At 45.1% G+C, this 24,320-nt stretch overlaps 1 protein-coding gene across 1 annotated transcript in view; it reads left to right on the top strand.

The window, feature by feature from the left end:
• LOC135370935 (uncharacterized) overlaps positions 1–23,858 on the top strand; it is a 43,242-nt gene extending 19,384 nt beyond the window's left edge. Inside the window, exons 5-7 of the mRNA XM_064604864.1 lie at positions 11,745–11,842; positions 18,808–19,024; positions 23,703–23,858. Coding sequence (XP_064460934.1) covers positions 11,745–11,842; positions 18,808–19,024; positions 23,703–23,738 — 351 coding nt within the window. The 3' untranslated portion in view covers positions 23,739–23,858. The remainder of the gene's footprint in view (positions 1–11,744; positions 11,843–18,807; positions 19,025–23,702) is intronic.
• The last annotated feature ends 462 nt before the right edge of the window (positions 23,859–24,320 follow it).

The raw sequence follows: 24,320 nt of genomic DNA, 5'->3' as shown, positions 1-24,320 counted from the left end.
TCATTCGCTTTTCCGTTTCGAACCAACAGAGCACCCTGCGTCGCAGTAGAGATCATGTAGCGAAAAACAACGTCGATAAACCGCTCGAAGAAATCAAAGATTGACCAACAGTTCTGTTCTAGTATTTTATTGCGAGTTTAATAAATTTTGACCGAAGGAAAGGTTAATATTGCTTTTCGGAAAAGTACCTTCGTTCCCAGTCACCACGCTGCTAAGCAGGGTGGTCGGACTAGCCCAGGGAAGCTGCGTCCGTCGGTCATGGGGGACGTCGCCTTCCGTTGGCTGCTTCATGCAACTACACTTGACGCGCTCGTTGCCTAAGTTAGTCACTTTCTATCTAAATTCGGCGTACTACGTACGTATCTCATATGTATTTGTTAAACAAATAAGTGGTGAACATTTTACCAGTACATCATTGTACTTCCTCGAGTGCTGTCGTCCGTTCGTCGCCAGTGGCGTCGGAACTATTTTTCCACTGGGGGAGCGAAAAAAAAAAAATGCTACCATAAACATAATCGTGCTCATCATAATTATTTTTTTAGGGCTCATGCAAGCAATACAGGGGTGGTACACAACTTGAAAACGTGCTCCAGGCAAATTACGACATGTGCATACTTGTACAGCAGACCTAAACTAACACTGCAGAAGTAATGTGTATGAATATGTCAGTGAGAAGATAATGTTAATGTCATTACAAACATAATTTACAAACAAGGAAAGATAAACGTTTCCAGTTTTCACTTTTCCAGGCAAGGGTATTTGTGTCTGGTAAGCTTGTTGCCGATGCGGCAGGCCCAACAATGGAAGACACAACAGAAGGAACATGAAATGCATGTCTACATGGGAGCCGCGGCACTGAACAAAGATTCTCTTACCAATAGTCTCACAGTACGACTGTAGGACGCCAATTCCAACGAAAATCTGGAACTATATTCTCCGGGACTGGAAGCTAATATCGTCAGATCCTCAATCCTTTTGCCTTCTGCGGTTAAACCAGGCTTTCCTGGCGCGGTCTGGGGCTCAGCAAGAGCCTACAGGTGCCTGTCACGGGCTCGGTGGGGACCATACTGAGTAAAGTCTGTAGCTCTGTGCTAATCAACATTCGGACTCAGCGGGTGAAGCGGGTTACGGGCAGTGGCCTCGCGATGCCTCGCGATGAATACACGGCTTCCGTTTACGCTAGACAAATCTTCACCGATCACTAAAATTCCATACAGGCTGTGTGACAAATTACCTAAAGACACTCTAAGCTCAAGAAACCTAAAATCCACCTCGCCACGCAGGCTTCTCGACAAGATGCACAAAAGTGCTCCTCACAATCAAAATCGCCACACAGGCTACCCGAGAAATTGCACAAAAGTGATATCTGCTTCTTAAAATCACAATCGCTAGGCTACCCAAAAAGTTTCACATATCCTTAAACTCAAACCTGCCACACAGGCTACCTAACTAAACAATTTTTACGTCAGTCTCGTCAACTTCACTTGGCTGTAGGGGTGGGGAAGTCCGAAGATTATTCGAAGAGGGCTGAGACGTCTTGTTGTCGGCGGGGTGTCTTCTGACATTTTCCTCGACGTCACACCGTGGCACACAACACTTGCACACGTCACAAAAATAATCTAACTGCACTGTGCAGCAACCTGCACTTGACACTTCAGACCGATCGTCGAGCCATACCGCTACTATTGCCGCCGCCAGTATTCCCAAATTTTCCCGGCGGGAAAACCGCTGCTATCCCCCTCGCGTTTGCATTATTCCGTCTTCCAGAACAACCACGGGACGAGTCTCTCAAGCTCATCCAACAATCCCTTATAAAACATCGTTAAACGGGGCTCCCACAAGTCACTCCACGGAACATCCCTTTTTACTTGGGCAGGACAGAGTCGACGCCACTGTCACAAAACCCTACTGTGGCCGCTTTACGTAAAAAAAACAACAACAATAATTTACTTATTTCCAAATGTCAGGGTGCAAAGACAATTCACAGGTCTCGGGGCCAAAAAATTCTGGGCGAAAACACGTGGCATCGGGTTACCATAAACGGTCCGAACGGCCCGAAAATGCCATGCCTGGTCCCGCCATAGGGGTCTACCCGGAGGACGCACACTTGTACTGTCCCTCCAACGCGTCTGACAAAACATCCGGAAGCAATAAGTTTGGGGATCCCGAAGCTGTCATGGCCAACTGGAGGGAAGCTGCGTCCGTCGGTCATGGGGGACGTCGCCTTCCGTTGGCTGCTTCACGCAACTACACTTAAGTTAGTCACTTTAGTTAGTTGCATAAGTTAGTCACTTTCAATCTAAATTCGGCGTACTACGTACGTATCTCATATTTGTTAAACAAATAAGTGGTGAACATTTTACCAGTACCTCACTGTACTTCCTCGAGTGCTGTCGTTCGTTCGTCGATCGTCGCTTTATTATCACGAAACTCGACAAAGCGTGGAGCGGCGAGTGGTCGATGGTTTCGGTTTTTCCATTTCCTGTTCCCGTCAGATCGCAGCACAGCATGAAGATGACGGTTAAGTGTAACTGTGTATAATCATCTTTACATTACTGCTGCCTTCGGAAATACATGCCCACATTGGTTACGAGATACTGATTTCGCTCACAAAGCATTCAAACGGCACTTCAGCACACGTTAATCTGTGTCGGTGGAAAGGTTGTAGCTGGTCACCTCGTCAGTAATGTATGATTCACGTTAGTTTCACAACGTTTGTCTTGTGATACCGATAGGTCTACTCAGTTCTGCACGCATCCAAAAAGGTTCGTACGTACTCAACCCAATTACGCGGCTTCAGAGTTGTACACGTTACTCGAAAAAAGTAATTGATTACAATTACTGTTACTACTGCGCGAAAAGTAATTCTTTGCCGTTACAAATTACTTGATCGAAAATGTAATACGTTACCGATTAAAAATGTAACGCGTTACATTTCCCGTTACTTTTAAATTGTGGACCATAGCAAAGCCGACAAGCCTGCAGTGAATGTAACCATGCAGATCTTGTTGCAAATTCTAATATGAGACACCAACATACTTGATAAGCGAAATTCACAAATACATTTGAAAGCAAAATACAAAACGCATACACGGGTTTATTACAGATTTATATACACATTTAAAGCACCATCGAAACATCCCCTTCGTTTTGTTACTATTGTTATGTTCAGCCGGCACAATTTATCAATCCAGTCACCTATTTTACTGTTGTTCCAGTAGGTCGCGGTATAAGGGATTATCATATATTACCGTGGCGTGCACGGAACACGCGTGGACTAGAGACGGGCGTCACAGTGCGTCATTGCTAAAGTCTTACTCGTGGTGGAACAGAAGAACAGATTGGCTTGCCGAAAAGAGTTGCCATTGTTGACAGAAGGTTAAAAAAGTAATCGATTACTCAGTAATTGATTACCGAAAATTGTAATCAGATTACTTGGAAAATTACTTGCTCACAAAATTAATTGATTACGTTAAAAAATTACTGAAAAAAGTAATTGATTACTAGTAACGCGTTACGTACAACTCTGCGCGGCTTGCATCGCTTCTTTCGCTGGACGGGCTGGACGCCGTTCTCTCCATCATATTCGTAAGCCTCCGTCGGACCAGTTTTCCCCGTTTGTTATCCCACGTGACTGCGCAGGGTTTGTTAAAAAACGCTCCGGAGAAGTTAAGGGAAAATTTGTCAGCTATCACCGTCCATGACCAATGAATGGCCGGACGGTCACGCTCGGGATAGGAGAGTACCATTGACGGTTCGCCAAGTACGCTCTCTAGAGTGTTTGCTCTATATTGTTGCCAAGCGTGGTTCAGACTGGCTTCTTACTTGTCTTGGCTTGTGAAACTTAGACAAGTATGCGTTGTCGGAAACGTAAGGATTCTCTGATATGTTTAGCGTTTTTCGTGTCGTTTTCGTTTGGCTGTCCAGTGCTGGTGTGGCCAAGTTTGGGACTTATAAATACATGTTCTGCGTGCAGAAAAAGAGCTTAGGCTACTTTTGTTCTCATAATAAATACTTGAAATACTCTCACCCTGACGGGAGGAAATCGCGTTCCAGTGACATTCCTACACCACTCTCTGAAACGTCGCTCACCTACTCATTGCTGACGATGACCCAATAAGGCAGAAAGAGCTGTCCAGTGCTGGTGTGGCGATCTTTTCTGTGTAATAAGCACGCCCAAGCAACATACAATATTGTACCCATATTGGCTGGCCATTGGCGATACAAGTACAATATGGGACATGCTTTGCTAGGATTTTTCCCATGTTGGCTCAAACTTGACAATATGGGCCCCATGTTGCCAAGTTTGAGCCAAAATCTGGAAAATCCTGGCAATATGGCAATATTTTTCCGATGAGATAGCTCCTTATTAGTCAATTATCACGAAGATGAATACATTCGGAACGCTGGTGGGGTAAAACAGCGACCTTTACTTGACAAATTTTCCAGTTGGGTTCGCAAAAATTGGCATAATAAAACTCAAGTTGGACGACTTTCACGTGAGGAGGTGGCATATACCCACAAATGGCGTTGACCACGTGATTCTAGATAACGTCGTTTTTTATAACATTTCAACGACACGTTTTGTGGCACTGCCTAGTACACGTATATCGAACACAATAAGTACCCTAACAAGAGCAACTCTGAGCAACAAGAACTCAACTACCCTAAAACCTCTGCAGCGTTTTTTTCAACGTTTCCGCTCAAGGTTCCGCTTCGTAAAACATATGTAATGAAACGTCTGAAGCAAACATTAAATTTTTTATTCAATTAATGATAATATCCAAATGAGCCACTCACTGCTCAGTTCTCGAACGATATCTCAGGGAAAAGGAACAACGACAACTTTTTTTATTTTAATTCCGCGCCGCGAAGCAACTGTGGCTATGAGTGGCGTACAGATGGAGAGAGGACAGCAGGAAGGAGTGGGGGGGTTAGTACGCGTCCTGGGCCGACTTCAGGGGGAACCGTCTGGAAAGTCTTGGGGAAAACCCAGGGAAAACCTGAGACAGCACAGCCGGCGACAGGATTCGAACCCGTGTCACCTCCCAGTCTGGAAAGCGATCATCTTATAACCACGGGAGCTGGTAACAACAAGAACTGCATGAATGATTGTGGGATGAGGTGATTCACCACAACAATTGCGGTGCCATACCTTGTGCATGTGAGTTAGTATATGAGTGGGATGACGATGAAAAAGATGAGGCATACACACACACATGTAACACTCAAATTTAGATATCTCACACGCGCGTCGTAACTGATGGGGGAGGGAGGAAAAGAAAATTTTTCGACAGTGCTACCTGTTTACGAATTATTCAACGAGAGATCTTCGCGAAACACTCGGTATAGGGTTAAGGTGGGGTTAGCTAATGATTGTGTTGGAGTAGCGTGCATCGTCCGTATTTCGTTCTTGCCCAGATTTTAGCGCTTTTTATCGCAGAGGAAGAAAACGCGGCCAGTTTCCAGCGGCCGAGCGTAGACACCTTCACATTGCAATCTGTCTACCACGTGACCGCTCACGTGAACGTCTAGACAACACGGCGCCATCAAAGGACACGACGCGAGCTGTAGTTATGTCACAGTTGAGATGGCGGTATTTTGTTGAACGCACTTTTATTTCTGCATGTTCCGATGTTTATTCTTCCAGTAGAAGACCAATCACAGTGTGCAGAACGCAAAAGGAGTACGCGGGACCGGAAACATCATTTGTGGCAACGGTGACTTCCAACGTATGAACGTTTCTTGATTAAGTGGAAAAGAATGCATTACCCAGAACACCATTAATTCAGATTTCCACAACAACAGAGGATATGAAATGAATCCGTGGCCCAGTGCCAGGTCCAAAACGAATGATTCAAGATATGAGTCGGACGCACGCAGGCGACTAGAACAACGGATCTTGTACTTACGAATGAAACATGTTCCTGTGGCACAGCTGCTTTCGAGTTCAACGAGAGCCACGCAGCCGGGAAGAGAGCACATTACCATACGTCGTTTCTACGATAGTGCTCACATTTTCACAATGAAGGACTTTCGAAAAGCAGAATCACACAGGGACGCAGCGCGGGAAACAAAGCCTCGCAAAACCGAAACTTTAGAGAGGATCACATGGTGAACGGGACGTTGTGGGGATCTCAGACGGCAGATTTCGGCGTGACCTTGTCCCCGGGCACATTCCTCCGATATTGTTCCCTCATCATCGAAGGCCCGGGGAGGGGAAGGTCACTGCGAGCTGTGACGGGAAGAAAGGTGCTCACGACGGTGTTTCGGACGGCAGACAGTGCGGAACTGCTCGACAGACGTCCAGGGACAATAGGGTTTATTCACTGACGTCACCTCGCCGCCATACTGTAGGTCCCTCGAAGTTATGTTCCCGTCTTCGTTCGCTGCCATATGCTTTTTGGATGACTATTAACGTCGGAAATATGGAAATTACTTGGATATGCTACAAATCACACAACACAATAACTTTGAAACAGCAAATATACGGTGAGTACGATATGTGTAACGGCTTGTATGGGATCTACAACATGGCGGCCGCATACAGCACATATGCGCGCCTAGCGACAGTGGCAGTCTCCCGCGGATGACGTCATGTGAATAAACCCTATAAAGGACATGTGACTTGGTCTACTTTCCGAGTCAGAGTCATTCATGTTTGACAGCAGGGAGCCAAGTGCCCAACCCGGACCCACTGCCGTGGGATAGGCTATCTAAATGGGAACAGATCCCAGAACGTAATGACGCTAGAGCCGTGTGAAACGTTAGAGGGAGCCAGTCTGTGTGGCTGGTCTTCCGCTCCGATGCCAATACACAACCGTGGCGATTCTGAAACTTAGCCAAAACTAGCTTCACGAGTACTGTACACATACAACCGTCAAAGTTTCATTCCGAATAACCAAGTCGTTTTCGAGGAATTTGTCAAAACGTGCCGTAATAGCAGACGACGAAAGCCGCGCTTCTCTCATGCATACGTCACGTATGACGTCGGCCTGCGGGTATGTCGTCGTTGTCATGGTAATTGTAACTTGCAGAAGCACCTTGGGTTGAGTCATCCCCTTTGCTCTCGAAATGGGGACCAGTGTTGCCACACCAGTCAGAGGAGAAGTATGGAGATCACTTATTAAAAAGTATGGAGATTTCTGTAAAAATCTGTAGATAGGCGTAAAATATATAATTTGCCGAATGAACATCGTTTTAAGCCAGGATTTTATGCGTTTCATCGTTTGACACTTTGTATTTCGCTTCTTGCTCCGAAACAACGCAGATATGTGATGGCTTGGCTTGACTTTCCTGGGTCCGAATCCAGGCACCGGCTGTTTTGTTTGGGTGTTTTCCCTGGATGTCAGACAAACGTCGGGACAGCTTCTTGTTAAGTCGGCCCACGACCTGCGATAGTCGTGACTTTGCCGTCGTAAGCATGGCCAACTACGGCAATCAGTTCGTCATCACCACCACCTGTGGGATCAGTGTATTTGGGTGGCGTAGACTATGCACTACACCGACTATAGACGCGTGCGAGTTTCACGACGATCCTGGGAGGCGGCCGAATCAGGGCGCCGACAGTTCCCTATGAAGTTCGTCCAGGGCTCACGGTCACCGCGGGCAATAGACCTCTACCCGAGAAACGTCATCATGACTTTGGTAGACAGACTGAACCGACACAAATCTGAAGGGGAGGGCTGGGTTCCACAAATGGGCACTTGTTCGCAGCCTCCTACTGAAGGTCGCGTCCTTTTCAGAGACCATCGTAATCCCCTCAAGACCGTGGCTTTCGGGCGCGAACTTGTTCGCCCCTAGTTTCGAGTATATTTCAACCCTGCCAAACTGGTGGCGCTGTCGAACACTATGATGTCATTTGTTTACAAACAGAGAGAGGTCTATATGCCGGCACGGCAGTCATGGACAGTATCGAGGATACATGTATCTTGGATACTATCTCTCGATACATTATGTGTATCGGTATTAGGTATCACGTGCAAAAAAATGGGAGTATCGGAGTATCGGTATCGAAAATACATTTTTAGTGTATTGTGTATTTTAACGATACCCGATACTAAAAAAAAAAAGACGCAAATATTGAGGCTGTTGTGAGTCTTTGGATCGGCAGCGCTTGCTCAGGCAGTAGTGCACGCCAGGCCGCAGCGACGTAGGCATTCGCTCGAAGCTTACGTCCGCAATCGCGAGCGCTCCATCGCCGGGAGAGCAGGCCCTGGGCCGTGCTCTGGGACGCGGGCGCGCGCGGGTTCCAGTTGGTTCCAGAAAAATCTCTTCCGTCTCTTTCTACGGCGGGTGCGCCGAAAACTCTCGGGGTGATCCATAGCGGACTTACAGAGCACCAACCTCACGGCTTCGGGAACTACACTGCCCGATGTCCCCCTGTTCAGTGCGCAAGAGCACGCCCACTTAACTTGAAGTGTGGATTCCACGTCTGTCATGCCGGAAGGATAGCCGCCGCCTTAGCTTGAGCACTATAACCCGTTCTACAGCTCACAATTCGCAACGGCAGACTACGAAAATCAGCTATGGCTGACGAACTCTGGTGTGCCATCTGCATAGTCAATTGCTCACAAACCGGCACGCATGAAAAACATTATCTGAAAGAATTGTTTTTGCTAGGCTGCTTATGGAAGCGATCGTTTCAAGGTACCTATGGGTTCAGTCCAATCTAAAGTTCTAACAAGGCTAGCTGCTCAGACAATGCGGCTTCATTAAATCCGTGCCGTCGGAGCCCTTTCAGAAAGAGTGCGCTATAAAAATACACTAAAGATTCCAGAAATAACAGAGAAATTATTTTACTTCCCTAATCATATTACCAGCTGTATTATACTCAGAATTTCAGTTATGTATCGAACTATCGACGATACAGTATCGAGTATCTGTATCGAAAATCAATTTCTGTTCCGTATCTTGTATCGGTATCGGAAATACAATTTTTGAGGGTATCGAGTATCGGTATCGAAGGTACTTTTTTGAAGTATCGTGCCCAGCCACGCAGAGCGCTCGGAAATAGCTCACCAATGCCACGTGTACATTGCTGCCAGTGCGCCGGCGACTGCGCGTGGTCTATTTTCTTCCACTGGATGCAGCAAGAATAAATGAAAAATCAAGCACCATCATCAATCAAATCAATGTATAAGCGCTATCTAACCACAGTGATTAGTAAATAGAGGAATCTATAGTGAGCAAAATATATTTACATCGTGTGATTAAGTCTGAACAACTTCCGTGCCCAAAATATCAAAGATTATAGTGATAGTCTTTTTTAACACGCGCACCACGAAGCAATTGTGAAATTAAAAATTGGTTATGTTACACCCGAGAGTGGCGCATCGTGAGTCGGACTTCTCGTCACAACTTTTTAACCACTGTCCAAGTTGTGACAAAATAGCGTAACTGATGCAGACTTGCTGGAATATCAAATCCATAATGAAACAAGCCCGAGCACGGGGACATACACGAACATACACAAGGATCGTTGTGTATGTTCGTGGAGTTTGTGTAGCCTATATGCCCAGGCATGTTTCTTCATGGAGTCAGAAAATCTGTAGATCTTGGAAATAATCTGTAGATCTGTAGATGTTGCCGAAAATCTGTAGATTTCCATACAAATCTGTAGATGTGGCACTACTGATGGGGACTCTGCGAGCGGAGAATGTAGTCCGAGCATTGACTGTGGGGTCTCCGATAATGTGGCGCATAATCGGATACGTGGAAGCTAGGTCACGTGTTTTCTTTCCGCGAGTATTGAATGCGGTTTTTAAATAAACACCCACTCCTTCTTCATGTACGTCGTCAGCGACACTTCATTTCGAAGCATGATCAGTGTACAACGGGGAGTGTAATGGAAGCGCGCGTAATATATTTTTGGTCGCAGCTGTAATGCGACCGCGCGCGCCGATGGCCAGCGACTTCAGATTTGTGATTGTGGATGGGGTTGTCCTGCGACTTTTAACTTGTCTCTGAGGGTTAACATAGTAGTTTTAAACCACCATGCTTGCCACTTCTTAGAATGTGCGTTTTTCACCTGAGAACTGAAAGAAAATGAACGAGAGTTGCCGCGGTTTCGCAGTAACTTCTCAAAGTCGTCTGCTCACGCCGATGCACTAGCGCGCGCAAAAGCAGACGATTTCTGTATCCTATTACGGACTTACCCGCAGGGCGACGTGGCCGCTCTTATTGTTGCCAACACAGATCGCGGCATGCTCTACAATCTTTATCAATTTAATTCGGTTATTTAATAACTGTGGCGTGTTTTGTCGGGTAAATTAGCAGTATTCGATTTTCAACAAAGGGCAAACGAACGGTACACTTTATGAAAGGGGGTACGAGGCCGTCCCCTTAAGTCGTGACTCAGGTTATTTATTCCGAGGAGTCCGAGGACTTGAAGACGTTTCGCAACTGGATTTCGCAGCAAGTCTCATGCGTAGTCTATGTTCCTCAGGCGACATTCTGACAGGAACAGGGAACATTTTTGGGGTATTTCTTTTGGAGACATGCCTTCCTTTTGGTGCCACCATGTGCAAATCAGAGCGTTCCGTCCTGGAATAACTTCCTCCCTTATCATCACGCGCTTCGAACTCGACTACAGTGAGTCGGTCTTCATGTAGGAACCACGTTAGATGCGATGGATCCCATAATAAAAGTAAGACCGGAAAAGTTCACACAAGGAATACAGGGTGTCCTCGCTAAGTGTGAACAGATTTTGTAAAAATATATCAATCACTTTTTCCGAGATGAAATCAATTGCAATAGAGCATATGCTGATGGGGCACTCCCTAGGGGGGCATTAGCAGACCTAAGGCAATGTCTCAAATTAACTTTCAATAATTAATTTTTTAATTATAAAAGCTACCAAGTTGCTCCAATGAGAACATCTGATCTCTTCGGTCACCAGATGCCAAAACCGTCTTCAGAACAAAAATCCGTTCGGTAGATCGTCCGCAAAAAATTCGTGAAGGAACGCCATTTTTTTCTTTGGGATCTGGTGGGATCTTTTCTTTGGAATCTGGGATAAGGTGGTCTATGTTGACGACAGTTGAACTATTTTGTTAATAGCAGTCAGAATAATCGCCTAAGTTGTACCATAATTCGGTAAATTAATCCTCAAAACTTTGAAAAATGATGCACAAATTACCGTGGTGCCAAACGAGATATTTAATTCTTACGAACCGAAAATGACGGGCTACATAATTTCATCAACTTACCCCACCTTATAGGGAAGTTGAGGACATAAAAAATTAATGCCGAAATTAAATTTTGTCTTTTGTTTGGGCCAGTCGAAACGCTCAGCCACGAGTAGTGCACATGGAAACACAGCGCAGTGACACAGCGTCATAACGGTGAGGTCATATTTTAATAGCTGAGGAACAGAAATGAGCAACTTGGAAGTCAATACTCGCTAAGATTACAGCTGGGACAAAAAAGAGAGAAAGAAAAGGCTCCTCTTACCACGGTCACGTTTGCAAAACAGCGTCTCACGTCTTTCTAAAAAGCCACGCGCAGAATGTCAACACGTTACTTTAAACTGTGCTCACCCTGGTGTCACAGACGAGAAAACATTATTGCTAAGAAAATGCCAGGCGAAAAACCCAAACTGTACTCAACTTTCCTCCCGTCTTCAAGTTGCCCCACTTTACCCTACAATAAGAAAGATATAATAAGTGTTACCTTCGGGCAACGTTCGAATAGATATCTCTGGTATATGTAGTAAATACTTCCCTTTTCTCGACTTGTAACAGGGAGAACCCATCAACGTCACCAATACTGGAAACATCAGAGTAGGAGGACGCCTGGTTGTCGTTGGAAACTACAAGAGGACTACTTCCCAGAGTGACGAGTAAGCAGAAAGTGACCTTATAGTGTGGAATATCGTGCACCATCCTGGCATGGCACTGACTGTGTGCGACACACCTTCCTTGGCGCATTGCTAAATCCTTACTTCGGCTGTGTCGCGCTCACATACTGCCTTTCATGGCAAGCATTTATTTTTCACCTTTCCTAATATTTATATCCCTCTTTTCTAATGCAACATTGGGTGACACTTGGCAGTATTGTAGCAGCTACCCTCGAATGTGCAGTTAGTAAGCACCAGTCAGGGTGATATTACGTGTCAACCTTTTATGAGATTAAATGGGACATCATTTTTCTGTGCTCTAAAATGCCTTCTGGCTGGCGCAGCCTACCTTAATCAACTTCCTTTCCGGCAAGTTTTCATTTTTTTAGTTATTAATTTAGTTATTAATGAAAAAGATTGCCGGAAAGGAAGGGGATTGGATAGTCTTTAATGGCGGGTGGGAAGCTATCTGCCCTTCCTGCCGTCGTTAACCCCGCCTCATACCTGTACTATAAAACGTAATTAAAGCCCTGTTCCGACATATAGCGGCGCACTAAGATAGCGCTACAAAACAACGCGTAGAAACAGCGCGGTCACTATTGTCGAACGGTTCACACTTGCAAGACTGCGCTATAGTGCTTTAATCTATAGCGGAAGATCGACGGTCGTTTCCGGTCTCTCCCATTATGGCGCCTAAGGAGTTGGACAACACGCGAACGAACAAATTCGTTCAACGGAGTGAACCAACGATTTTCGAACATTTTGGACGACAGAGTCGCAGGTTCCGATGAGGTCGACGTGCAGTGAAACCCGGTAGGAAAACAGCTCCGCGACTTCCGTGACGTCACCGCTCAATGGTCTCCCCATTGAACAAGACGAATGTAGCGATAATATTAGTGCTCAAACAGCTGACACGACATCGACTGGGGCACGCAGTAATGTTTCTTTTCAATTTATTTATGCTTGTTACGCTACATCGCCTTGCGGCATACAGTAGCGGGGGGTACAAAACAAAGAATTAATGTGTACGTAGCATTACGACAATCACTGCATTAAACCATCATGGAAACAATCACTGTCCATAAAAGACTATAATTAGTTACAGGAGAGAAGGTATATCATACGCGTCAAAGCTGGAAAACCTAAACAAAATCGATTAATTTCACTGCCGATACAGTTTCCACGAACCCGATCAGTACCCGTTACATCATTGAAACTAAAATCTCTTTCTTGCAAGAGTATGAAGGAGGAGAGAGGTTAAGTCCATGAACTTTACTGCACGCAGTAGCATATACAGGTTAGTCTAGCAAACGTTACACATTTGGACTGGATCGTAAAAATAGAAGACGTGGATTAGCCAACCCCAAACTTCGCAGACTGGTAGCCATTTGTCACACGTTTTGTGGGATTTTTTTTGTGAGTGTTACGGTCCTGTAGAAGAAGAATTAAAAATCAAACAAAATATCATTCTCTGCAGTTTTCGATGGGCTATCTCACTAAAGAGCCGCCACTTTCTCTTGTGTGCGCCTCATTTTCATTTCACCGCACACAGGTGGCACCACCACACAGAAGAAGAGAATTACTGCATAACTTCAGAATAATAGTCAGAATGGGCATGCCACATCGTTGAAGGCAGTGCCGCCTGTGTGAGGTGATGTGAATGTGAAGCAGACACAAGAAAAGATGGCGCTGTTTGCGTGAGATAGGCCTTTGAAAATGCATGGGGCGAGCTTTTACTTGATTTTTAATTTTCTTTCTACATGACCATAGAGCTTACAAAAAATTGCAATAAAACTTAAAGGGGTCGTAAACAGGTACAAAAGGTGCACATTTCTTTGTGTTATATTATTGAAACTTATGCAGTGAAAACTCCTTGCAATTACTAACACTGAAAAACAAAAGGCGCTTGCATATTTATGAAATATTCACTGCACTCTTTCGCATTTAAGCTCCGCCACTTTACGTCATTTTGACGTAGCACTTTCCTCACCAATTGCGATCGAGTGTTCCACGTATGATTTTATTTCAAATGAGGAATTGGGCTAGATGAATGTGAATCCTCTTATATTCAAAATCTAAACAGTTAACAGCCTCTAACTGAAAAAGAAATGCGTTTAATTTAGGTATCATACGCGCACTACGTTTTCTGGGCAGTAGCACGCAGCACACCACGAGCGCGAATGAATATCCGGGACTACAGTTTCGGAATCTTTGGTAGGTGCGCGATGGAACATCTTCGTCATCTTCGAATGGTTCCGACAACTGGGCTGCCGTACTCTGGTTTTAGCCACGCGGCATCGCGTCACCAGGTCGCGTGGCACAGTGGATAGCGTGCTGGCCATATCACGTCGTGACTGGGAGGAACCCGGGTTCGAATCGCGTCATGTGATAGCAGCCCAACTGTTGACGTTTGCGCCAGCCGGAGATGTTGAAGATGTCATGACGTTGAATTTCGGAACCACGGAGCGCAAAACGTCGTTTCACACAAACAAACTGAGCGCTCCGACTCACAGCTGATAACGAAGTACGTTTATTGGCTGGTAATTTGAAACGTCATGTGCGCAGCTCGGCCCCCCGATTGGACGGCAAAACGCTACGTAGCCACGTGACGTATGCGTGATGGAGAGAGGCTCGCTGGTTACTCATCTTTGAAAGCAGTTATATGGGTCAATGAGTTGGCACGAGCCGAACGAAATGTATATTTAGGTATTATGAGCTGCGTTCTTTCATGGGGTATCATTATTTCAGAAATGTTTGGTGGCCTGTTTACGGCCCCTTTAAGAAAAATGGCTATCAAACTTCAAAGTTTGGGATAGGCTAAACCCCGTCTTCTATTTTTACAATGCGATCGAAATGCGTAACGTTTGCTAGACTAACCCTGTACTCTTGGGAAAAAATGAATGCCTAAAAGCGTCTGTTCTGCAAAGGTAGGTCCTCAACTTCCTGTGGTGGTCTAATTTTGGTGAGATAAACGTGGGAGGGCTCAGATACAGATCCTTTGAAATACCCGTCCTATCACTTGCGATATCGTCCAAAAACTTGCCTTCTCAACGATAAGATATCCCAAGTTTTCCTTTAATTCAGGCACACTATTTCGGGCACCCATACAGTTAGATACCATTCTTGCAGCAATGTTTCGGACCCTTTCAAGTTTTTGAATCAATGTAACTTCCTGGGGGTCACATATTGTACAGGCATATTATCAAATCTGCCCGATCATTGTAATATAAGAATCGCTTTTCGCCTCGAAATTAGCTTGCCTTATGTTGGGAAAAACAAAATGAAGCATTTTTAGAGCTTTTGCTGGAACATAGTTTACATGCGAATTTGAAGGGGCTTGGAGCACTGCGAGAGGAAAAATATTGCGGTGTTTTCTAGGGCTATACAATCTGCGTAGGTCGGAACAGGCCTTAAAGGAGCATGGAAATCATTTGGAACATATATTTTTCACCGCTTGATATGAACATACTACCTTCGTAAGCTGTCGTGCAAAATATTTCCTTCGAAAAGCGCGAATTTCCTGAGAAAATTAGTTTCAAGAATGCACTCCGCGGCAACAGTCTCCTCCAAGTCGAGTCTGGCGTGTGGTGTCGTCATGTGGCCGAGCACATGATTGGCTGCCGGAAGCGTCCGCTCCCCGCCAGAATCGTCTACTGGCTCGAGAATCGTGACGTACCGACTGAGACGCTGTTGCTATTTATTTGCGTTTGACATTCACTTGCGTTCTTGCATGATTTGTCTGGTACGTTTTGCATAAAACAAGACTGCAGGCAGTGTAAAAGGTACGGCTAGGCCTCTGTGTTGCCGTGACTGCTCGGGTTGCGGTTTCCGCTGAGATTGTGCTGACATGTCGTTAATTAGTGAACAGAATTCTGGCTGTGTGTGTAGCATATACAGGGTGTCCCAGAAAACGTGTCATTGAATTATAATAAAAAAACTACACCACCTAGAGTCATGCGGTCAACGGTATTTGTTCTTACTGGGTTTTTGCCACCTCCTCATGTGAATGTCGTGTAACGTAAGTTTAATTATGTAAATTTTTGCGAGCTTAAGTCGGAAATTTGCCTAGTAAAGGTCACTTTTTTACCCCACCAATGTGAAGAGCGTGTCTAATTTACTCAAATTAATGATAATTGACAGGGATAATCAGGAGCTATCCCATCGGAAAAAATAGTCATCATCAATCTCTACGGAGGTCGCACAGAATAGCGCACGATGAATTTTTCAGCGCAATCTGTCAGTCCGACGAAAGGAGGTTGGAAACCCAGCCCACCCCGGCATCGCAGAACGAGATAACGCAGGCATGGCTTATCACGTCCGACTTTCGCTGGGATAATGCTTTCCCTCTCCCAATTTTAGGAACTGTTACTTTTTCTACTATCACTCTGTGGGCTGGCTTCGGAACCTCCTTTCGTCGGACTGCGAGCGATTGCGCTCAGAAAGACATCGCGCGTTATGGTCCGGTGCTCCGAAAAGCATGATATTCGGCTATTTTTTCCGATGGGATAGCATGTGAATATCAGTGCCAATTATCATGAATTTGAGTGAATTCGGCACGCTCTTCATATTGGTGGGGTAAAAAAGTGACCTTCCCTTGGCAAATTTCTGAGTTCAGTTCGCAAATATTTGCATAATTAAACTTGGGGTACATGACATTAACTTTACAAGGTGGCAAAAGCCTAATAAGAACAAATGCCGTTGACCGCATGATTCTAGGTGGCGTAGTTTTTTTATTATAATTCAATGACACGTTTTCAGGGACACCCTGTATATGGTACGACTAAATACATTCCTGTCAGTTGGAGATTTATTCCATGTGCCACTGCTGTATGCTGCATATGACCATTAAAAAAGAAAACGCTTATATGGCAATGTGTTTTGGGGTTTCCCACAGATCGCGAGCAGATGAACTCTTCTACTTTACTTTGGTATCAATGTTGTTGTGCTTGTGGCCCTCCTGGTATCAGTAAGATATGGTAAGCACAATGTTACACAGCTATACATTCATCGGTCTGCTCTTTCGCCTCGGAGATGCCAGTGTCCATGCGGTTCAGAGCCCATAGGGTTGACCACAACAGGGAGAATTCATGATGGTCGACGACCTCTTCAAATGAAAACACTGGTCACTGCGCCGCGTCTTCGTGACTATGCATTTCTAATCAAGAAGAAGCACTGTATTTCAATCCGAATGTTTGTTCACACTTAGCAGCATCACTTACGAGTAGGGATGTTGCAACCGAATCCGCGAATCCTCGAATCCAGGAATCCTAGGCAGGGATTCGAGATTCAGTGCTCAAGACGACGAATCGAATCTTTCGAATCCACCAACCACTTTTATTCGTTTCTTTTTCAAATTGGCGCCTCCGGAGTCCGCCGAAAGCCTCATTGATCGACGGGTGTTTTCTTGTTTGTTTACATTGCTCTGGACTAATAGAGTTCAGGCAGGAACTGTTACATTACACGTTTAAAAGTAATATGATTTTGCTTTCGATTCTTGCTTTAGCTTTGTGGAAATAATTCAGACTCGAGAATTTATGTATTTCTTGTAGTTGATGAACAATATGTTCAATAAATTACGTAAATGTTAAATAAATTAAATAAATATGGGTATATTTTCTCCCGAAACTGAACTATTGTTTTTTTATTTTTTCATCAAACAAATGTATCATATTCTGCTTCGAAACAATTTTCAGTACAAGTTTTTTTTTTCTTGGCTTTTAAACCTCTCTTTAAAGAGAGGATCCTATAGATTCGAGATTCGTAAGATTCGCGGATTCGCAGAACCGATTCGGACTCGGATTCGGGTTCGCAAAATTCTGGATTCGTCCCATCTCTACTTACGAGTCTCCGGGTCGTGTTTCGAAATCAAAGCTGGCGCAGCTTGGGCTCCAACTCCATAAAATGTTTTGCCAAGAAGAGCAGACTGTGTACAGCGTTCAGTCCACCACCTGGCCTTTCCACGACGTCCGATGAACAACGTCGCTTCCTGATCGGTCGGCTTGCCGGCGCCGCGACGCCGGACAAATCGCAAAAAAAGAAAGGAAATGACGGCGCTGCGACATGACGTCAGCGGCAGGCAGCCGAGAGAGGGAGCATTTCTGCCGCGAGATTCAAAGCTCCGTCGCGCCCCAGGATTGCGCGTTACCCTCCAACTTTTTGTGCGAATACGTATTCACAGGGCTCAGAATCTAAATTTCTACTACTCCCGTCATATTTTATTCCGATCATTTCCATGCTCCTTTGAGCATAAGCTCGTAGAATATTGTGTTGATTCCGTCTATGAAAATCTATGGCCTTGAGATTGTGTTTATCTGGGACAGACCGGTCGTTGTGTGAATGCAAAATTACGGGAAGATCGGTATACTGGGCTGGCAAGGTGTGGAACCCTGATTGAGCTCGTGCCACGCTGTGGTTGTGTGGTTTTGTAATTCCGAAATAAAGGCGAGATTTTCATAAGGTAGAGAGTGGGGAGCTCGTTGCATTCCATCACGGACTCACGCATCCTCTGAGCATCTCCACCTTTCATACTCCATTCGTCTTTTTTGCTATACTCCGGGCGATGTGGCCAACAACGGCGACCCTCCCCTCAAAGTTTTTAACCGTGTCCTCTGCGAGTAATTAAGTTGTTGTTAGTATCCCATTTGTGTGCGTCGCCTCTTTGTCTACTTTTAGGGCTTTAAACTTTATTATATACTTCGTTGTGTGTGAACGTTTGAGAAGAAGCATATACATGTTGTGCGAGAACGTGTAGCATCTTATCACTTCGGACGAGCTGAGCGGTAACTCAATTACGTTTCGGTGCTGGCGGCTTCTGTCAAAAGAAATTACTTTCTAGATCAAGTAGCTGCAACTGCAAATTATTACCTCTTCCAAGTGACTATATACAGCTCTGATCCTCGATGTAATGGTGCATGTTTCAAAACACGTCACACCAGTTTTTTTTTTTTTTTATTGATGTCGTATTGCAGCATCCAGTTCAAAGTGCAGACATGGAAGGAAACCGCCAAGATTTGCGCAATCAAGAAGCCATCGCAAGACGACCTGACGATTGTGTTTGAAAGGAGGACCACTAGATTAATCTGTCAGGTGGGAAACAAGGCAGAATGGAAACTGGAAGACTATGACATGAACACCACGACCGCGATCTCCGTGGTCCAGAACTTCGAGGTCAAGCTCATCCGACAGGTGGGTACGAGAGAGCCATGTCTGAGGATAGACTGACAGCGAGTACTATTTGTTCAACAAAATGTTAAAGGTACCGGCCGGCAATCGGTAGAGCTACGACCTCAGAAAATTTACCAATTCGATAGCCCGAGCCCTCGGCGCTCACACAGTGTTTTTTAGAGAATGCAAACGAAAATAACGGGCAAAATGTGTTGAAGGCCTAATCAACAGTGCATTGCTAGTCACTTATGGCGGCTAGACTACATTGCGAGCTAAAAACATTGTGTTTGATGCAAAAGATGTCGGCTACCTAGTCATCATGTGCAGCAAGTGAGTCGTGGCCATAGATCACTACTGCATGACAAGTTGGGGATCATTTCCCACCAGACGGCGCTCAGAGCCGTTTTACTGCAATTTTAGTCGTTTAATTGTTTATTGTCTGCCGTATTTTCAATGTCTACTGTTTTCCTTTGTTTTTTTTTTTTTGTTGCTTTGTTTTATTATCTGGAATGGTCCCTTCTTTTTATCCCTGCTCGCTTCTTGCTGCAGAAAAGAGTCCATTCCTATATGGTGGGCTAGAAATACGGGTGTGCCAATCGGCCTATAAAATGCATGAAGAAGTGGGGGTCACTCAAATGAAGGATAGATCGAGTCGTCGCTCACAGCGAACCATGCGGATTCGCCACGAACTACAAAAGAAAATTAAGTCTCCGCCTGTGTCTCCGTGTAAGCAATAAAACATTTTTGATGTCGAAGCTTTCTTCAGCGGCAACTGTTCCTTCTGCTTGCATTTATGGTTGTCAATTAGGGGACAGTACGTCGAAGTCGTCGCGTGACAACGGCAGACGGGTGTGCCTAATGGCACACACCTGAACGTCTCGATGTGACAACACATGCCATGCTGTGGATGTTCGTTCGTCACCTTATCAGTTCAAAAGCAAACAAATAAAAAAGCAGTGAAGACCAGCCGCGGTGATACCCGCAACAAAACAACTGATAACGAGTGACTCGTGTCCTTGTTTGTCCGTATTCGCACACCAGCGCTCTTGGGCAAACTCTAGTGGAACATCACGTGACTTGGAAAATCCGCCAGAGCGCGGCCCTATCGCGGACCTCAGCGTCCCTGGAGCATCCGTCATTTTTGGGTACCTAAAAAACACGTATTTCTAGCCCACCATAATTCCTATAATGAGGCATTGTACACCCAACTGAGGAATGATACACTGTAACCGTTTTCACACCCGTAAACGTGTAATAACGCCCTTTTCGGTGTAATTTTGGTAACATCATAATGAACTACGATTTATAACTAATTTTCTTTGCTCGCTGGTTGTCTGTCCTCCAAAAATTATCCGCTGTTTTTTCAAAGTCTCAATATTGTTGAACAGTACTGTAGACACTTGCACGTGCTCGATTATCGGTAGGAATGGATATATGCATTAGCACGTATCTACGATATCCAAGATATCCAAGACGTAATAAAAGCAATATTTGCACTGACACCTGATGTTTTGTAATGCTTTCTGGATTTTGAAAAATATCATCCCGGAGCTACAATGTTAGGCATGTGCATGGCCGGCACACCTCTAAAAGTGTGAAAACGTTTACAGTGTACTCGCCCCCATGCTCCACTAGGAAAATGTGTCTCGTAATTCCGTAAAAACTGGCGGTGGCAAGCAATATTGTCTTTAGGTAGGACATATTACGATATATGTTGAAATTCCTGAGGAGAAAGTGGAACGTTGACATCATCATTCATAATTGAATTCATCATTCATAATTGAATTGTTGTTGTCGTTCTATAATTTTAGCAATTTCAGGAGACACCTGTGTTCCAGCACCCTGTGCGTTTGCATATCAATAGTCACTTTAACAAATGTGATATGCCATGTACAGAAATGTTCCCCAGTTACTAAGACGCGCCAATGTGACTACTGACAACACTGGAATTATTTATTAGTATACTTCTTGTTACGGGTGTCGGCCGTCACAACGACCGTCGGCCGACACGAAGTTGGTCGATTCCAAAGTCACACTAGGACGACAAGGATAGCTGACACAAACAACTCAAAATGTCGGCCTAGCCTGATTCTCAACACCGATAAATCTGCCAAGAAAATCTGGGAAAGCAGGAGTCGGCCGACTGTTGTGGCAGGTTTGAGGGCCGGTCGATTTTCTTCGCCGACATGAAGATCCGCTGCGAGATTTCTAGAGTTTTTCAAAGTTTTATTAATGAAAACAAGAAAGCGAGCTCTGAAACTCCCAATGTACGGATCCTAGCGCAACTCCGTCAAGTTGCAGCGTAACAAAAATGTCGTACAAAACAACTGGAGAGAGAGAGAGATTATGCGTTTAATGGCACAAAGGCGGCAAAAGCCAAAGACGCCAGAACTATGGTGAGTCTGTGGGAGATGATGTGGGAGAAGATGCGAGGCGAGAGTTTCTCCTTGAAAATGCCATGCTCATGTGAAGGCTCGCACCGACACGTGGGTTCACGTTCAGAGGAAGTACACGGGACACAAAAATAGATAAAACATATATTTAATATGGAAGGGCTGAAGTGGTCTCACTCAGTATCATGCCCATCTCGCTGCAGATCCTATCCATGAAGAGTTCGTGTTGGTCTACGGTTTCCCGCGGCAGCCATCTCGCCAAACAAACTCCGCGTACACAGGATAAACTATGCAGGCGCGACTGTAGTTGGCCACGCCAGCCGCCGACTCTAAAGTGTGATATATGAGTAATTATTTGGATGCTCATTGGTCTCCGAGAATTGACGTCAGTTTTTCTTCGCGCTGATCGGGCGAGAGTCATTTGAATGAAGCGCGAGGATCCGAGCGGTCGGTCGAATGGAGGAGAAAGAAAAACGACGGAGGAGACATCATGTCTGTCTGGTCACGCGTGTTCTCTTGGATTTGCAAACGCTAGCGGGTAGTTTCGATGGAACTCCATCGTGAGTGCTTTGGATTTCGATTGTAGCGAACAGTTAGTGTGAAAACTGAATGGCAAATCCAGCTGATCATCACAACAGCGGAAAGACGGACATGGCATGAACACATACGCTACTCTCAGCAAGAGCGGAAGAGAAAGAGCCGAAGCTGAGACTGGGGGAGGGAGGACGAAAAGAGGCAGACGAAAAACCTGAGGAGAGAAGGGAAAGGAGGTGGAGAAAAGAGGTCCGTCTGCGCATGAGCACTTGACCCCAGCATTTTTCCCGCGCTGCTGATCTGGGCCGTTGTGAGTGGCTCCTGGGGATCACGTGGTATTGACGCCCGCCATTTTCCCTCGACCGTTGCATTGCGTCTATGGGAGCTTCAGGTGGATGGCCGCGCCTCGCAATCACGTGCTCACGAGTCGTCTATCTGTGCCCTGTGACAGGAGCCAGAGTCGATGAACTGTCGGCGTCCTGGAGAACAGAATCGGTCGATCATTCCTCGTGTGGGTCATTCTCTTGTTGGTGTCGCTGTAGTGTGAGTACGCGACCGACGCCACCAAAACAACTTCGCCGACAATGTTAGACAAAAATCGGTGTCGCGTCGTCGCAGTGTGACACGTGCTTTACCTGACATAACTTGAGTCGTGCGTTCTTGTCGTCCCTCCGTGAGTCCAGAGTCAGGCTTTTACATTATGGAGAATTAATTCACCAGCTGGCCCGCATCTACGCCATCTCGACAGTGCATTGAATAAACATCAGAGAGGATTTGCTAATATGTATTAAGTGAAGATAGGAACTAATATTTCATTGCCTGTTACAAACAGAAAAAGCAAATAAGAGCACTTAACTTAAACGAATAGAGTGGAATCGCAAAGTGGAAGGTGCCGAAACGAAATTGCTGCTTGAAAGGAAACAATAGCCACAGAATTGTCAGGACTTGTACTCGTAGAATGCAAAAGTGTTCTGGTTAACTGGAAGCAAAATTTGGGCACTTTCGTATAAATGGAATTACTGGTCGGGTTTCTGCAAGCAATGGTCCGTAGGCCGGAGTCCTGTTTCTGAGCGCAATGCATCCAAAAAAGGTCTTCGGCCCAGATTTGGCTGCGGTATTTTTTATGCTGACAACAATGGGACACGTCACGTCTGCCTGCAGCGTTTAGCGCGCGAAATAAGAACAGTGTCGACATAGGCCCACCTGGTTTATGCCACTTGGATAGGCAATACAATGGCTGGATGAGTACTACAGGCACCTGAGTTAGGCCAACTTCCGATGGCAATACAAAAGCGCGTCCAATTATTACAACGATGCAATAGAGCAGTGAATTTTTCGGACATCCCTGCACTTTCCTTTCTTCCCTGTGCATCCTCCACATGGTGGGGGGGGGGGGGGGCGCTTTGAATTTCATTTTTTGTCGGTGCTGTTAAGATGTAACTGTAATAAGCACACACCTCTCGTTTGTTTTTTTTACCCATTCGTAGTTGCGAGTATACAAATGAACTACTGCAATAGAGGGTCCCCCTCCAATGTGATCATGATAGTATCGTAGTCGTTGGACATTGAATTTGGTAAGATCTAAGATTCTTGCGGCTGCACGGGCTTTCAGTCGAGGTTTCTGTTCGGTTAGTCCATGTTAGAGTTGTCGACCAAATCTGTGCCGATTACGATGTGTGTCGTGATCAATGGTATTTCACGTAATACATTCATCTTCTATACTGTACAGTGGATGTGATGGAATTTACTGAATAGCTGCTGTTGCCTTGCAGTTCACTGGGATGAGCACGTACTCAGATTTCAAGTAGTAGGCGTCGCTCGTCGAAGCCACAACGCACCAAAGCACTCTAACATTGTGCACAAGGACATCGCACCCAGAGTTATGTGTGCTTGTAAAATATTGAATAAAATTGAATTTGCATAAAATATTTTCAGGCATTATTTTTGCGCTCTGTAGTTATATGTGTCTTGCGTTTCCATACCATCTCACGCGTAGATCACCATCGAATGCAGTAGAAGAAGGAACGTCGAAGCTCTCCACTGTGAACTGGTATTCGAATATGGTGTCATTGCAATGTACTTAATTATTTATTGTCCATACGTCCTACTGAGTGGGTGTTACATAACGGAGGGTCAACATCAGTGTAGCCATACAAAAACAATACTCGAGCAATTAACAAATTAAATACGCACACAATGTAATATCAAATACACTATATATGGTTATATACTACTAGCACACAACTAAATGAGACAGCGAAAAATGGATCCGAGTAATCTACTACACACAGAAACGGCAAGGCAGGGGAAAATTCGAGAGAGTTACAGATTAAAAAAAGAATAAAGAATACACACACACATAAACGATATCACATCGATTACAGAAACGG

Source organism: Ornithodoros turicata, chromosome 10 (genome assembly GCF_037126465.1).
Source record: "Ornithodoros turicata isolate Travis chromosome 10, ASM3712646v1, whole genome shotgun sequence".
NCBI classification, from domain to species: Eukaryota; Metazoa; Arthropoda; class Arachnida; order Ixodida; family Argasidae; genus Ornithodoros; species Ornithodoros turicata.
Note: the sequence above shows the minus strand (reverse complement) of the source record. Positions and strands in the feature narration are given on the sequence as shown.